General features: G+C 50.3%; 1 protein-coding gene across 1 annotated transcript in view; it reads left to right on the top strand.

Moving 5' to 3' along the window:
* Positions 1-17550, top strand: part of ACOT11 (acyl-CoA thioesterase 11) — a 61868-nt gene that overhangs the window by 23814 nt on the left and 20504 nt on the right. Inside the window, exons 2-3 of the mRNA XM_010372549.2 lie at positions 10561-10768; positions 11720-11789. Coding sequence (XP_010370851.1) covers positions 10561-10768; positions 11720-11789 — 278 coding nt within the window. The remainder of the gene's footprint in view (positions 1-10560; positions 10769-11719; positions 11790-17550) is intronic.

Below are 17550 nucleotides of genomic sequence, written 5' to 3'. Positions count from 1 at the left end.
CCAAGATCGAGCCACTGCATTCCAGCCTGGGTGACAGAGTGAAACTGTCTCAAAAAAAAAAAAGTGGCTGGGCGCGGTGGCTCACATGTGTAATCCCCGTACTGTGGGAGGCCGAGGCGGGTGGATTATCTGAGGTCAGGAGTTTGAGACCAGCCTGATGAACGTGGTGAAAACCTGTCTCTACTAAATACAAAAAAATTAGCCGGGCGTGCTGGCGCGTGCTTGTAATCCCAGTTACTTGGGAGGCTGCGGCAGGAGAATCGCTTGAACCCAGGAGGCGGAGGTTGTGGTGAGCCAAGATTGTGCCATTGCACTCCAGCCTGCGCAACAAGAAATTCCATCTCAAAAACAAACAAACAAAAAAGTTCAGTACAGTGCTTGGCTCTATTAATTAAATATACAAGGGAGAATGACTGTTTTCAATATTACCTGCACACCCACAACTTTCAGTTTTGTAAACTGAGGAAGCTGAGTCCGAAGAGGTTGAAACACTTGCTCCTGTTAGGTTGTTCTGGGCATACTGCAGGGCAGCGCCCAAACAATACGGAGGAGCTGAACCCCAGCCCACCCAGCCTGACCCCTGTCCTGCAGGTTCCTGTCCATCTGCACACAGGGTCAGACTCTGCTCACACTCCGCAGCCCTGCTGCCCCTTGGCACAGCAGATCTCCTAGAGAACTTCTTGTTCAGTGGCTGTCTCCCCATCTGGACCTTGGCTCTGTGAGGGCGGGGCTCAGGCTTGCCCACACTCCCCGCTCCCTGCAGGCCTGACAGTCTCTCAACACGTGCTGGCATAAAAGGAAGGCAGGAACATGGCAACTTACAAAGCTGTTCATGTTCCCTCCTCTGCACCTCACGACGGTCTGCAAAGTACTTGGGATTCCCATTTTACAGATGAGGAAACTGGTCTGTAGGGGGTGCTCACTTGCTGAATGAATGAATACAGAGTGGGGAAGCAAGTTGCCCAGAGACCTCCCCACCATCCCCACCCACCTCCCCGTACTGAGGGTGGGGCTGGGACTCAAATGCAGTCTACCTGTCTCAAGAACCCACTGTCCCCTCGCAACCCCTCTTCCCACATTTCTGTTTCCCAAAGTGAGAACAAACGCTGCCAGAGTCTGGTTGTTTAGGAAAGACAAGTCCCCATCCAGCCCAGCTGCTGCGTCCTCTCCAGCCTCCTTGACACCGCTCCCTCACGTGTGCACAAAATTGCAGTTAGCCAGGTGCCTTTAGGTTCTCTCCTTTCATCCGCATGCAGCTCTTGCATGGAGCTGGGTGGGAGTGCTTGTCCTTCTTTAACCAAGGAGGAAACAATAACTTGCCCTGAGTATGCCTAATTAAGCCCTTTCACTTAAGACCTTAGAGAGCCCCCTGGGCCTCAGTTTCTCCACCCATACGACCAAGCAGGTGTAATCAGTCTTCAAAGCCCTACTCATCTCATAGTGCCGAGGAAAGGGCTGTGCTCAAGCTCTGGCTGGGGACCTTAGGCAGGACTTGAGATGTTTCTGAGCGCGGGTTCCCTGTGTACCCCATCAGTGATAGCACCTCACATATTTGCTCATGGGTCAAATGAGATGTGAATGGGAAAGCATTCAGGAAATGCCCTCCCTACTCCCCCAGGCCCCTGGTGGTCACCTCTGGGACAGGGGTACTCTCAAGATGACCTGCAGAGGGTAGGTGTCAGGTTTCAGACAAGGTTATTTTTACCCTTGGGGGTGGAGGGAGGCAGGTGACATTTGGACTCACAGTTCTAGAATGGGGTGAGGGGGCAGGGATGGGAGCAGGGCTTCTAGTGGATAACCTTGTCTGACCTCAAGGTCCATATTGTCCCTGCCAGCGTGGGGTGACACTAGTGAGAACTGGGAATGCACTGAAAAAAATCTCATGCATTTGGTCCACAGCGAGCCAGGCTCTGTCCCCTCTGGGTCCTGGAGATACCAGAAGTAGAAAGAGAGGGTTTCTGCATTGTAGATCTTCTGGTCTGGTGTCAAATTCTCCCACAATTAACTGAACCTTGTCACAATGGAGAGCACTGCAGAAACCAGGTACACAGGTGCCCGGGGTGCTGAGGGATAAGGAGCATTACAGAGATGGCAGAGTAGGACAAGTGTTCCAGGCAGAGGGAGTGGCACAGGCAAAGGCCCAGTGCTGGGAGATGGCAAGCTGCACTTGAGGACCTGAAAGAAAGCCAGTATAGCTGGGTCACACCATGGTGCTATATAGGACCACAAGGTTCATGTCTGCTGTGTGTGCAGTAATGGAACAATGCACCAAAACAGCAGGAACTGTAGCAGAGAAAGTTTCATAATCAAAAGGCAGCCAAACAAGGAGGTGAGAGAGAACCTCAAATCCACCTCCCTGGGGAGTTTCTCGGACTGGGGTATTTAAAGGAATTTGGAGGAGCTGGGGGTTGCTTATTGGCCAAGAAGTGAGGGGTGGAGTCATGAGACAGGGAGAGGAAGAAACTACATTCTTGTGTTGAGTTGCTTCTTTGGACGGAGTCTTTAGACTGGCTAGTGTCAGTGGACCCATTGAAATGCAGGATTTGGGGCTGGGTGCAGTGGCTCACGCCTATAATCCCAGCACTTTGGGAGGCTGAGGTGGGCAGATGGCTAGAGCTCAGGAGCTCCAGACCAGCCTGGGCAACAAAAAATTAGCTGGGCATGGTAGCACGTGCCTGTGGTCCCAGCAACTCTGGAGGCTGAGGTGCGAGGATCACCTGAGCCTGGGAGGTGGAGGCTGCAGTGAACTGAGGTCACACCACTGCACTCCAGCCTAGGTGACAAAGCAAGACCTTAAAAAAAAAAAAAAAAAAAAGCAAGGCAGGATTTTGTAAATATCTCAAAATAGAAACCTTGAGGTTTTTTTAATGTTAGAGATGTTATCTGTAAAAGTTAGGACCTCGTGGCAGAGGCTATGTGAATTTTAAGCAATAAGCAGCTATAAGAAAATGGGCTATAGGGTAAGCTGGTTAATGCTTAGCTATGCTTTTACTTACAGCTTATGCTCTTGTTAAAAACTTAGCAATTGAGCTTGATTAATTTTGTGAGGATGGCTTCAGTGTGAGCGAGACTGGAGGTGTGGGCAGGGGTGGTTCATGAAGGGCCTCAGAGACCTTGTTAAGGAGTTCTTCCTGTAAGCCAAACCCTTTCAGGATTGGAAAGAATCTTAGAGACTCTCTGGTTAAATGCCCCATTTGACAGATGAAGAAACTAAGGCCTAGACATCTAATAATAAAACTCACCTTTTTACAATCACTTACCATGTGTCAGAGATCAGGCTATACATTCTGCTTTCTGCTTTCACCATATTTTGCCCTTAAAATATAGCTGGCATTTAACATCTTGTTTAATTTAAATTAGCAGACTGACTTGATATGTGCCAAAAATGTTTTCTCTCAATAATTAAAAAAATTAATTAATTGAAGTAAAATTCACATAATGTAAACGTAACCATTTTAAAGTGGCCAGTTCCCGTGGTATTCAGCACATTCACGGTGTTGTACAACCACCACCTCTGTCTAGCTCTGAAAATTTCCATCACACCAAAGCCTTGCAATCCCTTACTCATTAGGTAGTTTTTCCCCATTTCCCTCTGCCCCCAGCCCCTGGCAACCACCAGCTTTTTGTTTCTGTGGATTTATCCAATAATATGGATACACACAATATGTGACTTTCTGTGTCTGGTATGTTTCACTTAGTATATCTTTTTGAAATTCATCAACGTTTTATCATATATCAGTACTTCATTTATTTTTATGTCTGAATAATCATTCATTAAATAAAGTTACATATATAGATATACATTAATATTTTTTTTTTTTTTTTTTTTTTTTTTTTTTTTTTTTTTTTTTTTTTTGAGACGGAGTCTCGCTCTGTCGCCCGGGCTGGAGTGCAGTGGCCGGATCTCAGCTCACTGCAAGCTCCGCCTCCCGGGTTTACGCCATTCTCCTGCCTCAGCCTCCCGAGTAGCTGGGACTACAGGCGCCCGCCACCTCACCCGGCTAGTTTTTTGTATTTTTTAGTAGAGACGGGGTTTCACCATGTAAGCCAGGATGGTCTCGATCTTCTGACCTCGTGATCCGCCCGTCTCGGCCTCCCAAAGCGCTGGGATTACAGGCTTGAGCCACCGCGCCCGGCCGATATACATTAATATTACAATTTGCTCATATATTCATTTATTAATGGATATTTGGGCTGTTTCTACCTTTTGCTTGCTGTGAATAGTGCTGCTATGAACATGTGTGTGCATGTATTTGTACTTGTTTTAGTTCTTTTGGGCATATAACTAGCAGTGGAATTGCTGGGTCATGTGGTATTTCTATGTTTAACTTCTTGAAGAATTGCTAAACTGTTTTTCATGGCACCTCAACCATTTTACATTCCCACCAGTAATGTACAAGGGTCCCGTGAATTTCCTGGCAGCAGGCCCAGGCCAGAGACCTCACGTGACTGTGAGGCTGGAGCAAAGCTGCTTGTGTACTGCCCCACGCAGCTCTGGTCCTGTTCCTCTTTCCAAGTTTTTCAGTAGCAAACAGCCCTGTGTACTGGTTTTTCTCCCATTCTACACGTCCTTGGTTCCTTGGGATCCCTCTCGGGGCTGCATGAGCCAGGCACCAGGGGGTCATGATGCTTCAGCCTACCCAGGCTGTGCAGGGAGAGCTCTCTCCTTCCTTTGACACTTAGAAGTCCTGTGTCAATAGTACCAGTTCTATGAGTGGGGCTGTCACATATGCAGACTCCTTTCTGATCCCCATACCAAGGAAGATGCCAAGGTGACAAGGGGAGCAAACACACTGGCCTGGCAGTGCTGGAACAAACACACTGGCCTTAAGAATCTGGCTTAGCCTTAGCCTGGTGACCCTAAACAGCAATGGCAGGGTCTGGGTCAGCAAGACACAGCTGTCTCCATGCAATGTTGGAATGAGTGTCTCCAGTCTCTTATTGCTGATGGGAACCTTGTGAAAGGACCTGCATCTCCTGGACAAACCGAGATACCCACGGCAGTGCAGGCCCCACCACCTGAAAAGCCATCACACTACTTGACTGACCACGTCAGCATGATGGATAAACCTCAAGCCTTTTAGGTTAACTCCTGTCTGCCACAGATTCTCAGGAAAAGATATCATCTTTCTAAATCCGGATTCACAGGCAGATGACAGTCCATGACCTGAATAACCCCTTAGTGAAGATTTTCAGATTCTTACCAGGAATTCAGATTTAGGAGGAGAAAGTTTTTTTTTTTTTTTAATTTTATTTATTTATTTTTTATTATGACCTCTATCCAGGCCTCCTTTCCTTGGATGCAAAATCAGTGTGGTAGAAAGGAGAATGAACAACAAGCATATTGTGGTACTAGTGAAAGAAGGAAGCCCAAAGGGGAGTGTTTATTTTTTTAATTTTTATTTTCACTTGTAAAAATAAAATATTTAATTTATGATCTTGAAAAAAAAAAAAAAAAAAAAAAACAAGAATTGCTGGGGTAATATATATGAGAACTGCTAGCATAGGACCCGAGACTTAGTAGGTGTTCAGGAACTGTTCACCAAGTGCATACATATAGGAGGGGCTTCATAAAAATGCTGGTTCAATTCTCTACCTTTCCAACTCCCAAATCTTGAAGAATGTCAAGTGTGAACACACTCAGTAGCTGAAGGAAAATTAAGATTTTCCCATTATTTTTTTGAAAAATCTATTTTGTTTGAAAAATAAAATGAAGATATGATCTGATATTACATGACAATCAGAAGCCTGTGAAACAGCACCTGATATCCTTCCTCCTACCCCTGGGGCTAGCTTTGAGGACGTATGCTCCCTCTTTTACCCATAAGTTTGCTGCCCACCACTACTACCCTTTTTTGCCTTGTCTGCTGGGAACCTCAAGGCCAATGTAGCTCTCTTTGGCAGCATCTGGATTCATAACAATCCTCTCCTCTCTTATTTGGTTCCTTAACTTTATTTGTTTGCGTTTTGGTTCCTAGTGCACGTGCATCCTGTGTGTGTCCCGGGTGTGTGTGTAGGCTGCCTCAGAGCCTTTTTTGGGAAGAAGATAGAGAATAGGCCGAAAGAGGAGATTTGGAATGTTGACACATACTCCTGCCTTGCTGGTGGGGAAAGCGCCAGGAGTCTGCCCTTCGGTTTCTCTGAGACTCTGGGGGAGGCGGAGGGGGCTGGGGCCACCTTTGTGGGGACAGAGCATGGAATTTAGTCAGCTCCCTCACACTGCTCAGAGTGACCTGGTTCAGACAATGGGGCCTTTCATGGGGCCTGGCCCACAGCTCCGGGGTGGGTGCAAGGCCCCTTCTCCCTGCCCGCCCCTGGGGCCCGCCTTCTAGTACCTTGTGAGAGGCAAGGGCGGGAGAGTGGGAGGAACAGGGGCTTTGCAGTTTTGCACCCTGGGTTTGAAGCCCTGCTCCATAATCACTGGCTTTTTGAATTCTCACAGAACCTCTCAAACAAGCTCGTAATTTTGCCCTGCACAGGGTTGCTGTGAGGCTCTAGTGAGCTCATGGGTAGAAAGCACTGTGGCAACAGTCTACTTTGAACTATGTTTGGGTCCCTCCCAGCTGTGTGTCTGTAGGAAGCACAGACTCAGCTTTGTAATGCTAATTGTAAGCGTTCAATACATGTTAGCCACAGGGTATATGTGTGCTAGGAGCTTCATATACTTGGTGTTGTTTAATTTCCTCTCTACGATGATTCTTGAAAGTGAGGATAATAATCCAATTTTTATAGACAGGAAACCGAGGCCCATAGAGGTGGAGCAGCTTGCTCAAGGTTATCCAAGTTAGTTGTGGAACTGGACTTGAACCCAAGCTAGGCTGATGCCCAAGGCCTCTTTAAGGTCGAATCATTGGGACTTGGATACTGGGCAGAGGGAGGATACCAAGGTGAAGCCTTGGGCCTGTTTCCAGCCCCAGTAGCCTGCGGGCCTGTTGTCAACTTGCCTAGAGGGAGCCATGACCCAGGGGTGCTTATCTTGGCCCCCACACAGCTGGGTGGCCCTGGGCCAGCTTTTCCCTCTGGGCCTTAGTCCCCCAGGCTGTGAAGGGATTGGGTGAGGGGGTCTCTCCTGCCCTGACCCAGCAGGTCTGTGACATGACTCTGGCTCAGGAGGAGGGACACAGAGCCCATGGTGTGGCTAGCTGGGGCCTAGTCTAGCATGATCAACTCTGGCCAGGTCTGCCAGGGCCTGGGGCCAGCACTTGGCACAGCTGCTGTCTGAGAGGGCATGTCTCTGACCTCTGGGTGCCCTCCTACCCTTGCAGTAGTTCAGCCCCCGCCACCCTGGCAGCTCTCTTGGCTCAGCCTGCCTGTCCGCCCAGGCCCTGACTCCATCCAGGGCCTCTGCTCTCCCTGTGACTGGCCCTGGGAGGAGTGGCCCAGCTCTGGAGCCCCATTGGCCAAACCTTGCCTGGGCTGCACACATCCCTGCCTCCCAGGCTGGCTACCTGCCCACCTTGGGACTAAGAGGCCTGGCCTGGCCTGCCCTAATGTGGGCAGACTGCCTTGGAGCCCAAGGAAGGAGTGGAGTCTGAAAGGCTCTGCCTGGGGCCACCTGCTGCTCTGTCTCTGCCGCCTGTGCTTCAGCCCAGGGCTTCTGCACCGCTCTCTTTGAGGGGAGTGGTGGGGACAACAACTGCAAGGCTTGTCTCTCAGTGTGCTTCAGGGGCCCTGCTCAGGGGAGCACACAGTATTTCCATTCTGACAGGGTTCTAGAGCTTCCTCACTGGGAATCTCAGCTGGGTGTGCAAATTCCAGGCTGAGTTAGGCCCCGGACTCCTGGAACCAGGGGTACCTTAGGGACTGGCAATTCTCTGTCCTACCTGGTGAGTGACAGATGTAGCTTGGGAAGGGGGAGACCCTGCTCAGGATCACACAGCACCTGAGGGACACAGCTAGAATTTGAACTCAAGTCCGTCTCTGGTTGTCCCTCCACAAACCTTTGACGATGTCCTCCTGTGTGCCAGGCCCCTCTGCGCCCAATTTGTCTTTGTATTCTCCATGTTTGGCCCAGGGCCCCGTACGGAGGAAGTGTTTGGTGAATGAATAAGTGAATGAATGAACCAGTGAGCAGGGCACAGATACTGGCTCCTGTGGCATAGGGTCCAACAGAAAGGTAGAGACTCCTGATTCACAGAATAGGAAACAGGAGCGCATGGGAGGAGGGGTCGACCAAGTGAGAAGCAGAGACAGGACCAGAGCTCAGGCATCATGACTGCTGGTCCAGGGCTGTGTCCATGTTCCCTTGTTGGTGAAATGGGTTAGTAGTTCTCATCCTTATCCTCATGAGGACTCAGAAAGGTGGCGGATGTGCCCAGGCTGGTAAAGCGGGGACATTGTGTGTGGGCGTCCCTGTGTGTGTGTCCAGACTGCCCAGAAACCCCAGGCGGTCTGCCCCAGGCCATCTTCCCCAGGTGGTCTGCCCCTTTTGGTCTGCCCAGGTGCCCTTTGCAAGTGGGCATTGTCTCCCCATTTCCTCAGCTCTCTCTAGGGCTTCTTTCTGGAATTTCTTCCCAGTACCCCTGGCTGTGGGAGGGATTTGGGAAGAGTGTGGGCAAATGGTGTCCTGCCTACCTCCTCCCTCTACCCGTTCCCACACCCAGAAAGCCAGCCACCCGTATCCATGCAGGCCCCCAGTGCACCACCAAGCAGGAAGTGCCTTGGCAGTGGTTACCATGGCGACGGGTCCTGCTGCTTGGACCACATCAGCCTTCCAGTTACCTGTGAGAGCCTGCAAGCCAGGCAGCCTGGCACCCTGTAGGCCTCCACCCAGGCTGAGAGCTCCTGGGATGGCTGCCCTCCTGTCTCCCCTTGGTGCCCAGCCTCCTGCCCAGGGGCTCTTGGGAATAAGCAGTGTTTCTGGGAACCCATAAGCCGTTCTGGGTCAGACAGGCCTGGTTCAAATCCTGGTTCTACCACGTAGGGGTCAGTGACCTTGAACAAGCTACCTCGGTGCGTTTGGAATTGATTGAATTAGCTATGGGAGGCTCATCGGTGGGAATTGTCTAAGGAGTATAGACCAGGTGCAAGAGCTGCCACGACCATCATCCTGCAGCCATGGCAGGCTCGCCACTGGGCCATGGTGCTCTTTGCCAGTACAGTCAAGCCCAGGCTCTGGACTCCTCATCTCAGCCCCAGGAAGCCCTACAAGCAGTGTAGTGTTGGGGGTAGGAGTTCAGACTGCAGCAGACCTCTGGGGTCACAGCTGAGCTTTGTCACTTACTTGGGCTCCTCATCTGTAGGATGAGGATAATAATGCATCTGTCTCATAGGTTTGTTGTGAGGATAAAATTGGATTAGTACATATATAGTGCTTGTAAAAATATGTGACACCGGCCAGGTGCGGTGGCTCACGCTTGTAATCCCAGCACTTTGGGAGGCCGAGGCGGGTGGATCAGGAGGTCAGGAGATCGAGACCATCCTGGCTAACATGGTGAAACCCTGTCTCTACTAAAAATACAAAAAATTAGCCGGGCATGGTGGCGGACACCTGTAGTCCCAGCTACTCGGGAGGCTGAGGCAGGAGAATGGCGTGAACTCGGGAGGCGGAGCTTGCAGTGAGCTGAGATCTGGCCACTGCACTCCAGCCTCAGCTACAGAGCGAGACTCCGTCTTAAAAAAAAAAAAAAGAAACAAAAATAAAAATATGTGACACCTAAGTGCTATATAAACATTAGTGGTGACTGTCATCACCACCACACAATTGGCATTGGCCATGAGAATCGGAACCCATATGCCTGTCCCTCCTCATTTTTCTCACACATGCGGGTGTGCCCAGCTCTTGAGTTCATGGTCTGCTTAGGGATGGCAGGCTGCTAGCCCCTTTCCTCTTCCTCCCTTCCAAAGGACTGATGGGCACACCCCACCTCTTCTGCCTGCAGAGTAAGACATGCTGGCTCCAAGCAGAAACCCCGGCTCTAATTCATGAGTTGGAGAATTTTCTCAGCCAGTTTTCCAGCTGGCAGCTGCTGTACCCAGCCCTGGATCAGACAGCTGGTCAGTGACTGCCCACGGCCCTCCCAGTCAATAGATCCAAGTGCTAGACATTAGCAGGCCACAGAAGCTGTCCTGATGGCCTCTGAAGATGGAGGGAGCCTGAGAAAGGAGCCCTTTGGGGATGAAATCAGAGCAGCTTCTTGAAACACTGTATTAGGAACAGTTCCCTGGGCTTGGCCACTAAGGAGCTCTCTGGGCCTCCCTGCACAGAGAGGGGACTCTTTCCAGAATGAAGGTAAATCTAAGGCAACACTTTAAAAAGTAGGCCCAGGAGCTGAAACGAGGACTGACTTCTCCGCATGGTTTTGTCTCCACTGCCCCACTCGGGTGCAAGGCCGTGTTCACGTGCAGTTCTTGGCCAAAAGGAAACCTGGCAGAAGCAGCATCTACAGATTCCCTGGGATCCAAGACCATGGGCTGGAGGGTGGTGACCACTCTCTCGTTGGGGTCTGGTGGGAGGTGGCTCTAGGTACTCTCTTTCCCCCAGACCCTAAGTTCTCAGGGCTGGACAGACCTGGGAGACCCTGCAGCAAGCAGACCTCTCTGTCCCCATCTGTCCCCCAGGGGTTGGCCTCTGTGTTCTCCAGCCGCACATCCCGGAAGTCAGCCTCACGTGCAGGGAACGACAGTGCCATGGCAGACGGCGAGGGATACCGGAACCCCACGGAGGTGCAGATGAGCCAGCTGGTACTGCCCTGCCACACCAACCAACGCGGCGAGCTTAGCGTTGGGCAGCTGCTCAAGTGGATTGACACCACGGCCTGCCTGTCCGGTGAGGCTGCGCTCCCCATGGCTCCCCACCTGCCCCTCAGGCCCAAAGCAGGGGCTGTGCTTTCAGAGATGTTCACTGTCCACCTAAGTGCCACACTTGTTTCTCATCTTGGCCTTTGCTCATGCTGGTCCATCTGTCTGAAATGCCCTTTCTGACATCTCGATGCTCAGCACAGCCCACCTCTCTCTTACTCAGACCCCCTCAGCCCTGAGTGTTGGTCCCAGGCCCTAAGTCCCTGCCTTAACACAGTGCAGCCTTTCACATGGCTGCTTCAGATTGGCTCGGAGATGCTGTTGAGCAACGCCCATGACTGCCTGCCTTGCAGCACTCCTTCCCTTGAGTTGAGGTGCGCCGGATCGAGCCCATTTCATTCCTTTTGTTGCACCGGTGTTCTCCAACCCACAGAGCTCACAGCCTGGTGGGGTGGGGGTGGGGGACAGACAGGTGACCTGACTGTCCCCCAGCACTGTTTCAGAGGGGGCAGGGAAGGGATTCCTGAGGGACCAAGGCACCTGAGTGGAGTCCTGAGGGTGAGAATGACTCAGGCAGGGAACAGGTGGTTGAAGGGACGGGGGCTCCAGAAGGCTGAGAAGCAGGCCACTGTGGCATGATCACTCATTCAACAGCTACTTACTGAGTGTATACTATGTGCCAGACACTGTTCCAGGACTGGGGTACTGCAATGAACAAGACAGGCAAAAATCCTCGTCCTTAAGTAATTTACACTCTAGTGGGAGGGAGAGACAATAGACATGAAAAGCAGATATACAGAAAAGGGTCAAGGGTGGTGTCCGTGGTGACGGAGCGTAAGGAAGGGTGGTGGCAGGATGTGGTGGGAGTTGTGGCCTTGACTTGGGCAGCTAGAGAAGCCTCTTGAGGAGGTACCATCTGAGCAGAGGCCTGTCATTGGGGGGAGGCTACTAATGTCTGGCTTTCTTCTCCTGACACCAGCGGAGAGGCACGCTGGCTGCCCCTGTGTCACAGCTTCCATGGATGACATCTATTTTGAGCATACCATTAGGTAAGTAGCCCCTCTGCCTTAGGGTCCTCTGGTCTCTCTCCCATCAGCCTGGGGCCCGTGCTCCTGACTCCCTGCCTGGTCAGCCTGTGTGCTGCCTAGAGCCTGACTCAACTGACTGAAAATGAGATGGGGGCAGCCTCTGGGGAAGCATGAACCCCTCTACAATGTTTCTGGGGGCTAGGAGTTGACCGGCTGTTCAGTGCGGTGGGTGGGTGGGTGTTCCCTCAGCCAGGGTGTGGCCGAGATAGCATTGTGGGGCGCTGCGTGACTTTGGGGAAGTCAGTCTCTCTCTCTGGTCCTCCGTTTTCTCATCTGCAAAATGGATGGGGTTAGACTTAATCAGCGAATGCCTCTTTGAGCTTGGACATTCTCTTTGGGTCCTTGCTCACTGGGCCATAGGGAGGCCCCTAGACAACGTGCGTTGGCAAAGTCCGAGCCAGAAGCTTGGGCCATTCAACCTCTGCTCACATACTTCCAGGGATGAGGAACTCATTACCTCATTACCAAAGTAGCTTTTTTTCTTTCTTTTTTTTTGGAGAAGGAGTCTCCCTCTGTCACCCAGGCTGGAGTGCAATGACATGATCTTGGTTCACTGCAATCTCTGCCTCCCAGGTTTAAGCAATTCTTGTGCCTCAGCCTCATGAGTAGCTGGGATTACAGGCGCCTGCCACAAGGCCCGGCTAATTTTTTTGTATTTTTAGTAGAGACGGGGTTTCACCATGTTGGCCAAGCTGGTCTCGATCTCCTGACCTTAGGTGATCCACCCGCCCTGGCCTCCCAAAGCGCTGGGATTACAGGCATGAGCCACCGTACCTGGCCTTTTCTTTTCTTTTTTTTTTATGGCTGTACAGAATGGAAGAATATTCATCACACACACTGGGCTTTGCCTCCCCATAGCTTTGCCCATAGATCCTGCTTCTGGGATCCAAGGAGCAGGCTGAGCCCTTGGCTCAGGACAGGCTGCAGGGCCACACACAGAGCTATTGTCTCTGGGCCTGATCCTAAACTCACTAGCACTACTAGGACATCAAGTGCCAAGGGCTTATTTGGGACTCACTGGGTGCTCAGTGTGTCACCATTAAGGAAGAAGACTGGCCAGTCCCTGTGCTCACTCATTCAGTCATCAGTCATTCCCTCACCACACACTTAACATTAGATGAGCACCTTTTCCAGACCAGGGGCCTTGCTGAGACTGGGCATGCAAAGTCCACTGGAGCACAGCCTCTTCCCTGGAACTCCCAATCTTCAGGAAGGCAGATGTAGGAACGTTATTCAATTCGCAGTGAGAAGTTCTGTGCAATAATGGGCTCTGGGCCAGGTGGGGTGGCTCATGCCTGTAATCTCAGCACTTTGGGAAGCCTAGGCGGGTGGATCACGAGGTCAGGAGTTCAAGACCAGCCTGGCCAACATGGTGAAACCCCATCTTTACTGAAAATACAAAAAGCTAGCCGGGTGTGGTGGTGGGCACCTGTAATCTCAGCTACTCGGGAGGCTGAGGCAGAGAATTGCTTGAACCTGGGAGGCGGAGGTTGCAGTGAGCTGAGGTCACACCACTGCACTCCAGCCTGCCAGCTTGGGCGAGAGGGCGAGCGAGCGAGCCTCCGTCTCAAAAAAAAAAAAAAAGGGGGGGGGGGGCTCTGCTTTGTAATTTTTTTTCGTTGTTGTTGAGACAGACTCTTGCTCTGTTGCCCAAGCTGGAGTGCAATGATGTGATCTTGGCTCACTGCAACCTCCATCTCCCAGGTTCAAGTGATTCTCCTGCCTCAGCCTCTTGAGTAGCTGGGATTACAGGTGTGTGACACCACACCCAGCTAAGTTTTGTATTTTTAGTAGAGACATAGTTTCACCATGTTGGCCAAGCTGGTCTTGAAGTCCTGACCTCAAGTGATCTGCTTTCCTTGGCCTCCCAAAGTGCTGGGATTACAGGCGTGAGCCACCCTGCCTGGCCTCCTTTGTAATACCTTTTATTTTAGAGTAGTTCCAAATTCATAATAACATTGTATCTCTAAAGATAGTACAAGGCCGGGCGCAGTGGCTTGTGCCCGTAATCCCAGAACTTTGGGAGGCTGAGGCAGGCAGATTACTTGAACTCAGGAGTTTGAGACCAGCTGGGCAACATGGCAAAACCCTGTCTCTACCAAAAATTAGCTGGGCATCGTGATATACGCCTGTGGTCCCAGCTACTTGGGAGGCTGAGGTGGGAGGATCACTTGAGCCTGGGAGGTAGAGGTTGCAATGAGCCAAGATCACACCACTGCACTCCAACTTGGGTGACACAGTGAGACCCCGTCTCAGGATGAATAAAAAAATAAAAATAAAGATAGTACTGAGAGTTCCCATATACCCCACACCCAGGTGCCCCATGATTAACATCTTACATTTGTAGGGTACCTTTGTCACAATTAGTGCACCAATACTGATACATTATTTTGATGCCTTTTAAAATACATTATTTGATCCTCAAAACAATACTATGTGGTCAAAGCTATTAGTATCCTCATTTTACAGATGAGGAAACTGAGGCACAGAGAAACGAAGTACCTTGTTGAAGGTGGTACCTCTAATGGAGGACCCAGGATATACTACCAGGCAGGCAGTACGGCCCCAGAGCCCTTGCTCTTAACCAGTGGGCTGTATTTCCTATATGTCTGGGGATAGGTGTTGTGGCACTGAGGGTAGTCAAGGAGGGGCTTCCTGGAGGAAGTCTTTGAGCTGACTTCAGTACTGTCAGCTCTGTACATAGTGATACTTTGAAGCCAGTGGAGCTGTGTCTGGGCCAGCTCCAGGTTCCCGTAGCCAGCACAAGTTCTTTTACTTAGGGGAGCAAGGAATAGAGAGGGCTGGGGTACATGCACGATGGCTGGACCTGCTGTAGGGCACAGCAGAGTGAAGGTGAATCTGGGCAGAGGAGGCTGTGGGTGGAAGGGAAAGCCAGAGAGGATGCCGGGAAGAAGGACAAGCTGGGGAGGGGCCTGGAGCATGGTTGGTGGCCAGGGAAGGCCTGGACACACCTGAGGAAAGATTAAGAAGTTTTTTTGTTTGTTTGTTTCTGCTTTTGCCACTTAAAAATATTTCCAAATGTATCTCTAAGGGCTAAGAACTCTTTTTATATTTATTTATTTATGGAGTCTTGCTCTGTCACCCAGGCTGGAGTGCAGTGGCGCAATTTTGGCTCACGGCAACCTCTGCCTCCCAGGTTCAAGCAATTCTCCTGTCTGAGTGTACTGAGTAGGTGGGATTACTGGTGCCCGCCACCAAGCTGGGCTAATTTTTGTATTTTTGTTAGAGATGTGGTTTCACCATATTGGTCAGGCTGGCCTTGAATTCCTGACCTCAGGTGATCTGCTTACCTTGGCCTCCCAAAGTGATGGGATTACAGGTGTGAGCCACCACAGCTGGCCCTCTGTTTTTTTTTGAGAGAAGGATTCTTTTTAAACAAAACCTTAACATTAACATCATTACCACATCTAAAAAATTAACAATAATTTTCACTAACATCACTAGTCAGTGTTCAAATGCCCAAACTGTCTCATGAATTTGTTATTATTTTGATTGCTTTGCAGTTATTTATTTTTTCAAGATGGAGTATTGCTCTGTTGCCCAGGCTGGGATGCAGTGGCACCATCATAGCTCACTGCGGCCCTGAACTTCTGGGCTCAAGCGGTCCTTCCACCTTAGCCTCCCTAGTAGCCAGGACTACAGGCATGTCGTGCCATACCTGGCTAATTAAATTTTATTTTGTTATTATTATTTTGTTGTTGTTGTTGTGACGTGGTGTCAGTCTCGCTATGTTGATCAGGCTGGTCTCAAATTCCTAGCTTCAAGTGATCCTCCCACCTCTGCCTTCTAAAGTATTAAGGTAACAGGCATGAGCCACCACACCCAGCCTGCAGTTATTTTGTTATTCAAGTCAGGATGCAAATAATTGTAATTGGTTGTTTCTTAAAAAAACTCTATAGGGAGGCTGAGGTCGGTGGATCATGAGATCAGGAGATCGAGACCATCCTGGCTAACGCGGTGAAACTCCATCTCTACTAAAAATACAAAAAATTAACCAGGCATGGTAGCGGGCACCTGTAGTCCCAGCTACTCGGGAGGCTAAGACAGGAGAATGGCATGAACCTGGGAGGCAGAGCTTGCAGTGAGCCGAGATAGTGCCACTGCACTCCAGCCTGGGTGACAGAGTGAGACTCTGTCTCAAAAAAACCCCCAAAAACCAAAAAACTCTATAGATACCCACCAATCCTCCACCAGTTCTCTGGCACACTCTGTCTCTCTCTCAAAATGTATTTGTTGAGGAAAGCTGGCCATTTGACCTCTAGAGTCCTTCATCATCTGGGTTTTCTGTTTGAATTTCTGTGGTGCAATTAACATGCTCTTCTGTCTCCTGAGAGTAAATTGGTCTAGGGAAGGTCTTGATGGGGGTCAGATTTATTTATGGGGGGTTGCTTGTCTGCATTGTGAAGAACACCTGGAGGGGTGTCCGGGAACTCCGGGGCCCCTGAGGAGGCTGGGCAGTGGCCCTGGGGAGGGATACGGTTTGGGCCTGAGCTGTGGGGACAGAGGGCAGTCAGGAAGGAGGAGGAGCTTAGCAACCTAGATAGGTGTCTGGTTGACTTTGGGGGAAGGTAGAGAGAGAAGGAGAGAGAGGAGGAAAAATCACAAATTCCTCTCAGCACCAGAGAAAATAGACTTTTATTTTTATTTGGGGGACCACAGAAATTTTTTGTCCTAATGTTTGATCATGAAAGCTTTCAAACATATAGAAAAGTTGAATAGTACAATGATCACCACCACTGAGACCCAATAATTAACATTTTTCTAAATTTGCTTTATCTATGTATGGACAAATAAATAAATACATATACTTTTTTTCTTGTTAAAAGACAAAGTCTCACTCCATCATCCAGGCTGGAATGCAATGGTGCAATCTTGGCTCACGGCAACCTCCGCCTCCTGGGTTCAAGCGATTCTTGTGACTCAGCCTCCCGAGTAGCTGGAATTATAGGTGTGCCCTACCATGCTCGGCTTATTTATTTATTCATTTATTTTTGTAGTTTTAGTAGAGTTTCATCATGTTGGCTAGGCTGGTCTCGAACATCTGAACTCAGGTGATCTGCCTGCCTTGGCCTCCCTAAGTGCTGGGATTACAGATGTAATATATATACTTTCTGTCTCTCTCTCTGCTAAATGATTTGAAAGTGAGATGCATTGCCCGGGCGTGGTGGCTCAAGCCTGTAATCCCAGCACTTTGGGAGGCCGAGACAGGCGGATCACGAGGTCAGGAGATCGAGACCATCCTGGCTAACACGGTGAAATCCCGTCTCTACTAAAAAAATACAAAAAACGGCCGGGCGCGGTGGCTCAAGCCTGTAATCCCAGCACTTTGGGAGGCCGAGACGGGCGGATCACGAGGTCAGGAGATTGAGACCATCCTGGCTAACCTGGTGAAACTCCATCTCTACTAAAAAAAATACAAAAAACTAGCCGGGCGAGGTGGCGGGCGCCTGTAGTCCCAGCTACTTGGGAGGCTGAGGCAGGAGAATGGCGTAAACCCGGGAGGCGGAGCTTGCAGTGAGCTGAGATCCGGCCACTGCACTCCAGCCCGGGCGACAGAGCGAGACTCCGTCTCAAAAAAAAAAAAAAAAAAAAAAAATACAAAAAACTAGCCGGGCGAGGTGGCGGACGCCTGTAGTCCCAGCTACTTGGGAGGCTGAGGCAGGAAAATGGTGTGAACCCGAAAGGAGGAGCTTGCAGTGAG

Source organism: Rhinopithecus roxellana, chromosome 12 (genome assembly GCF_007565055.1).
Source record: "Rhinopithecus roxellana isolate Shanxi Qingling chromosome 12, ASM756505v1, whole genome shotgun sequence".
In the NCBI taxonomy this organism is placed as follows: Eukaryota; Metazoa; Chordata; class Mammalia; order Primates; family Cercopithecidae; genus Rhinopithecus; species Rhinopithecus roxellana.
This window is presented reverse-complemented; position numbering and strand designations above follow the sequence as displayed.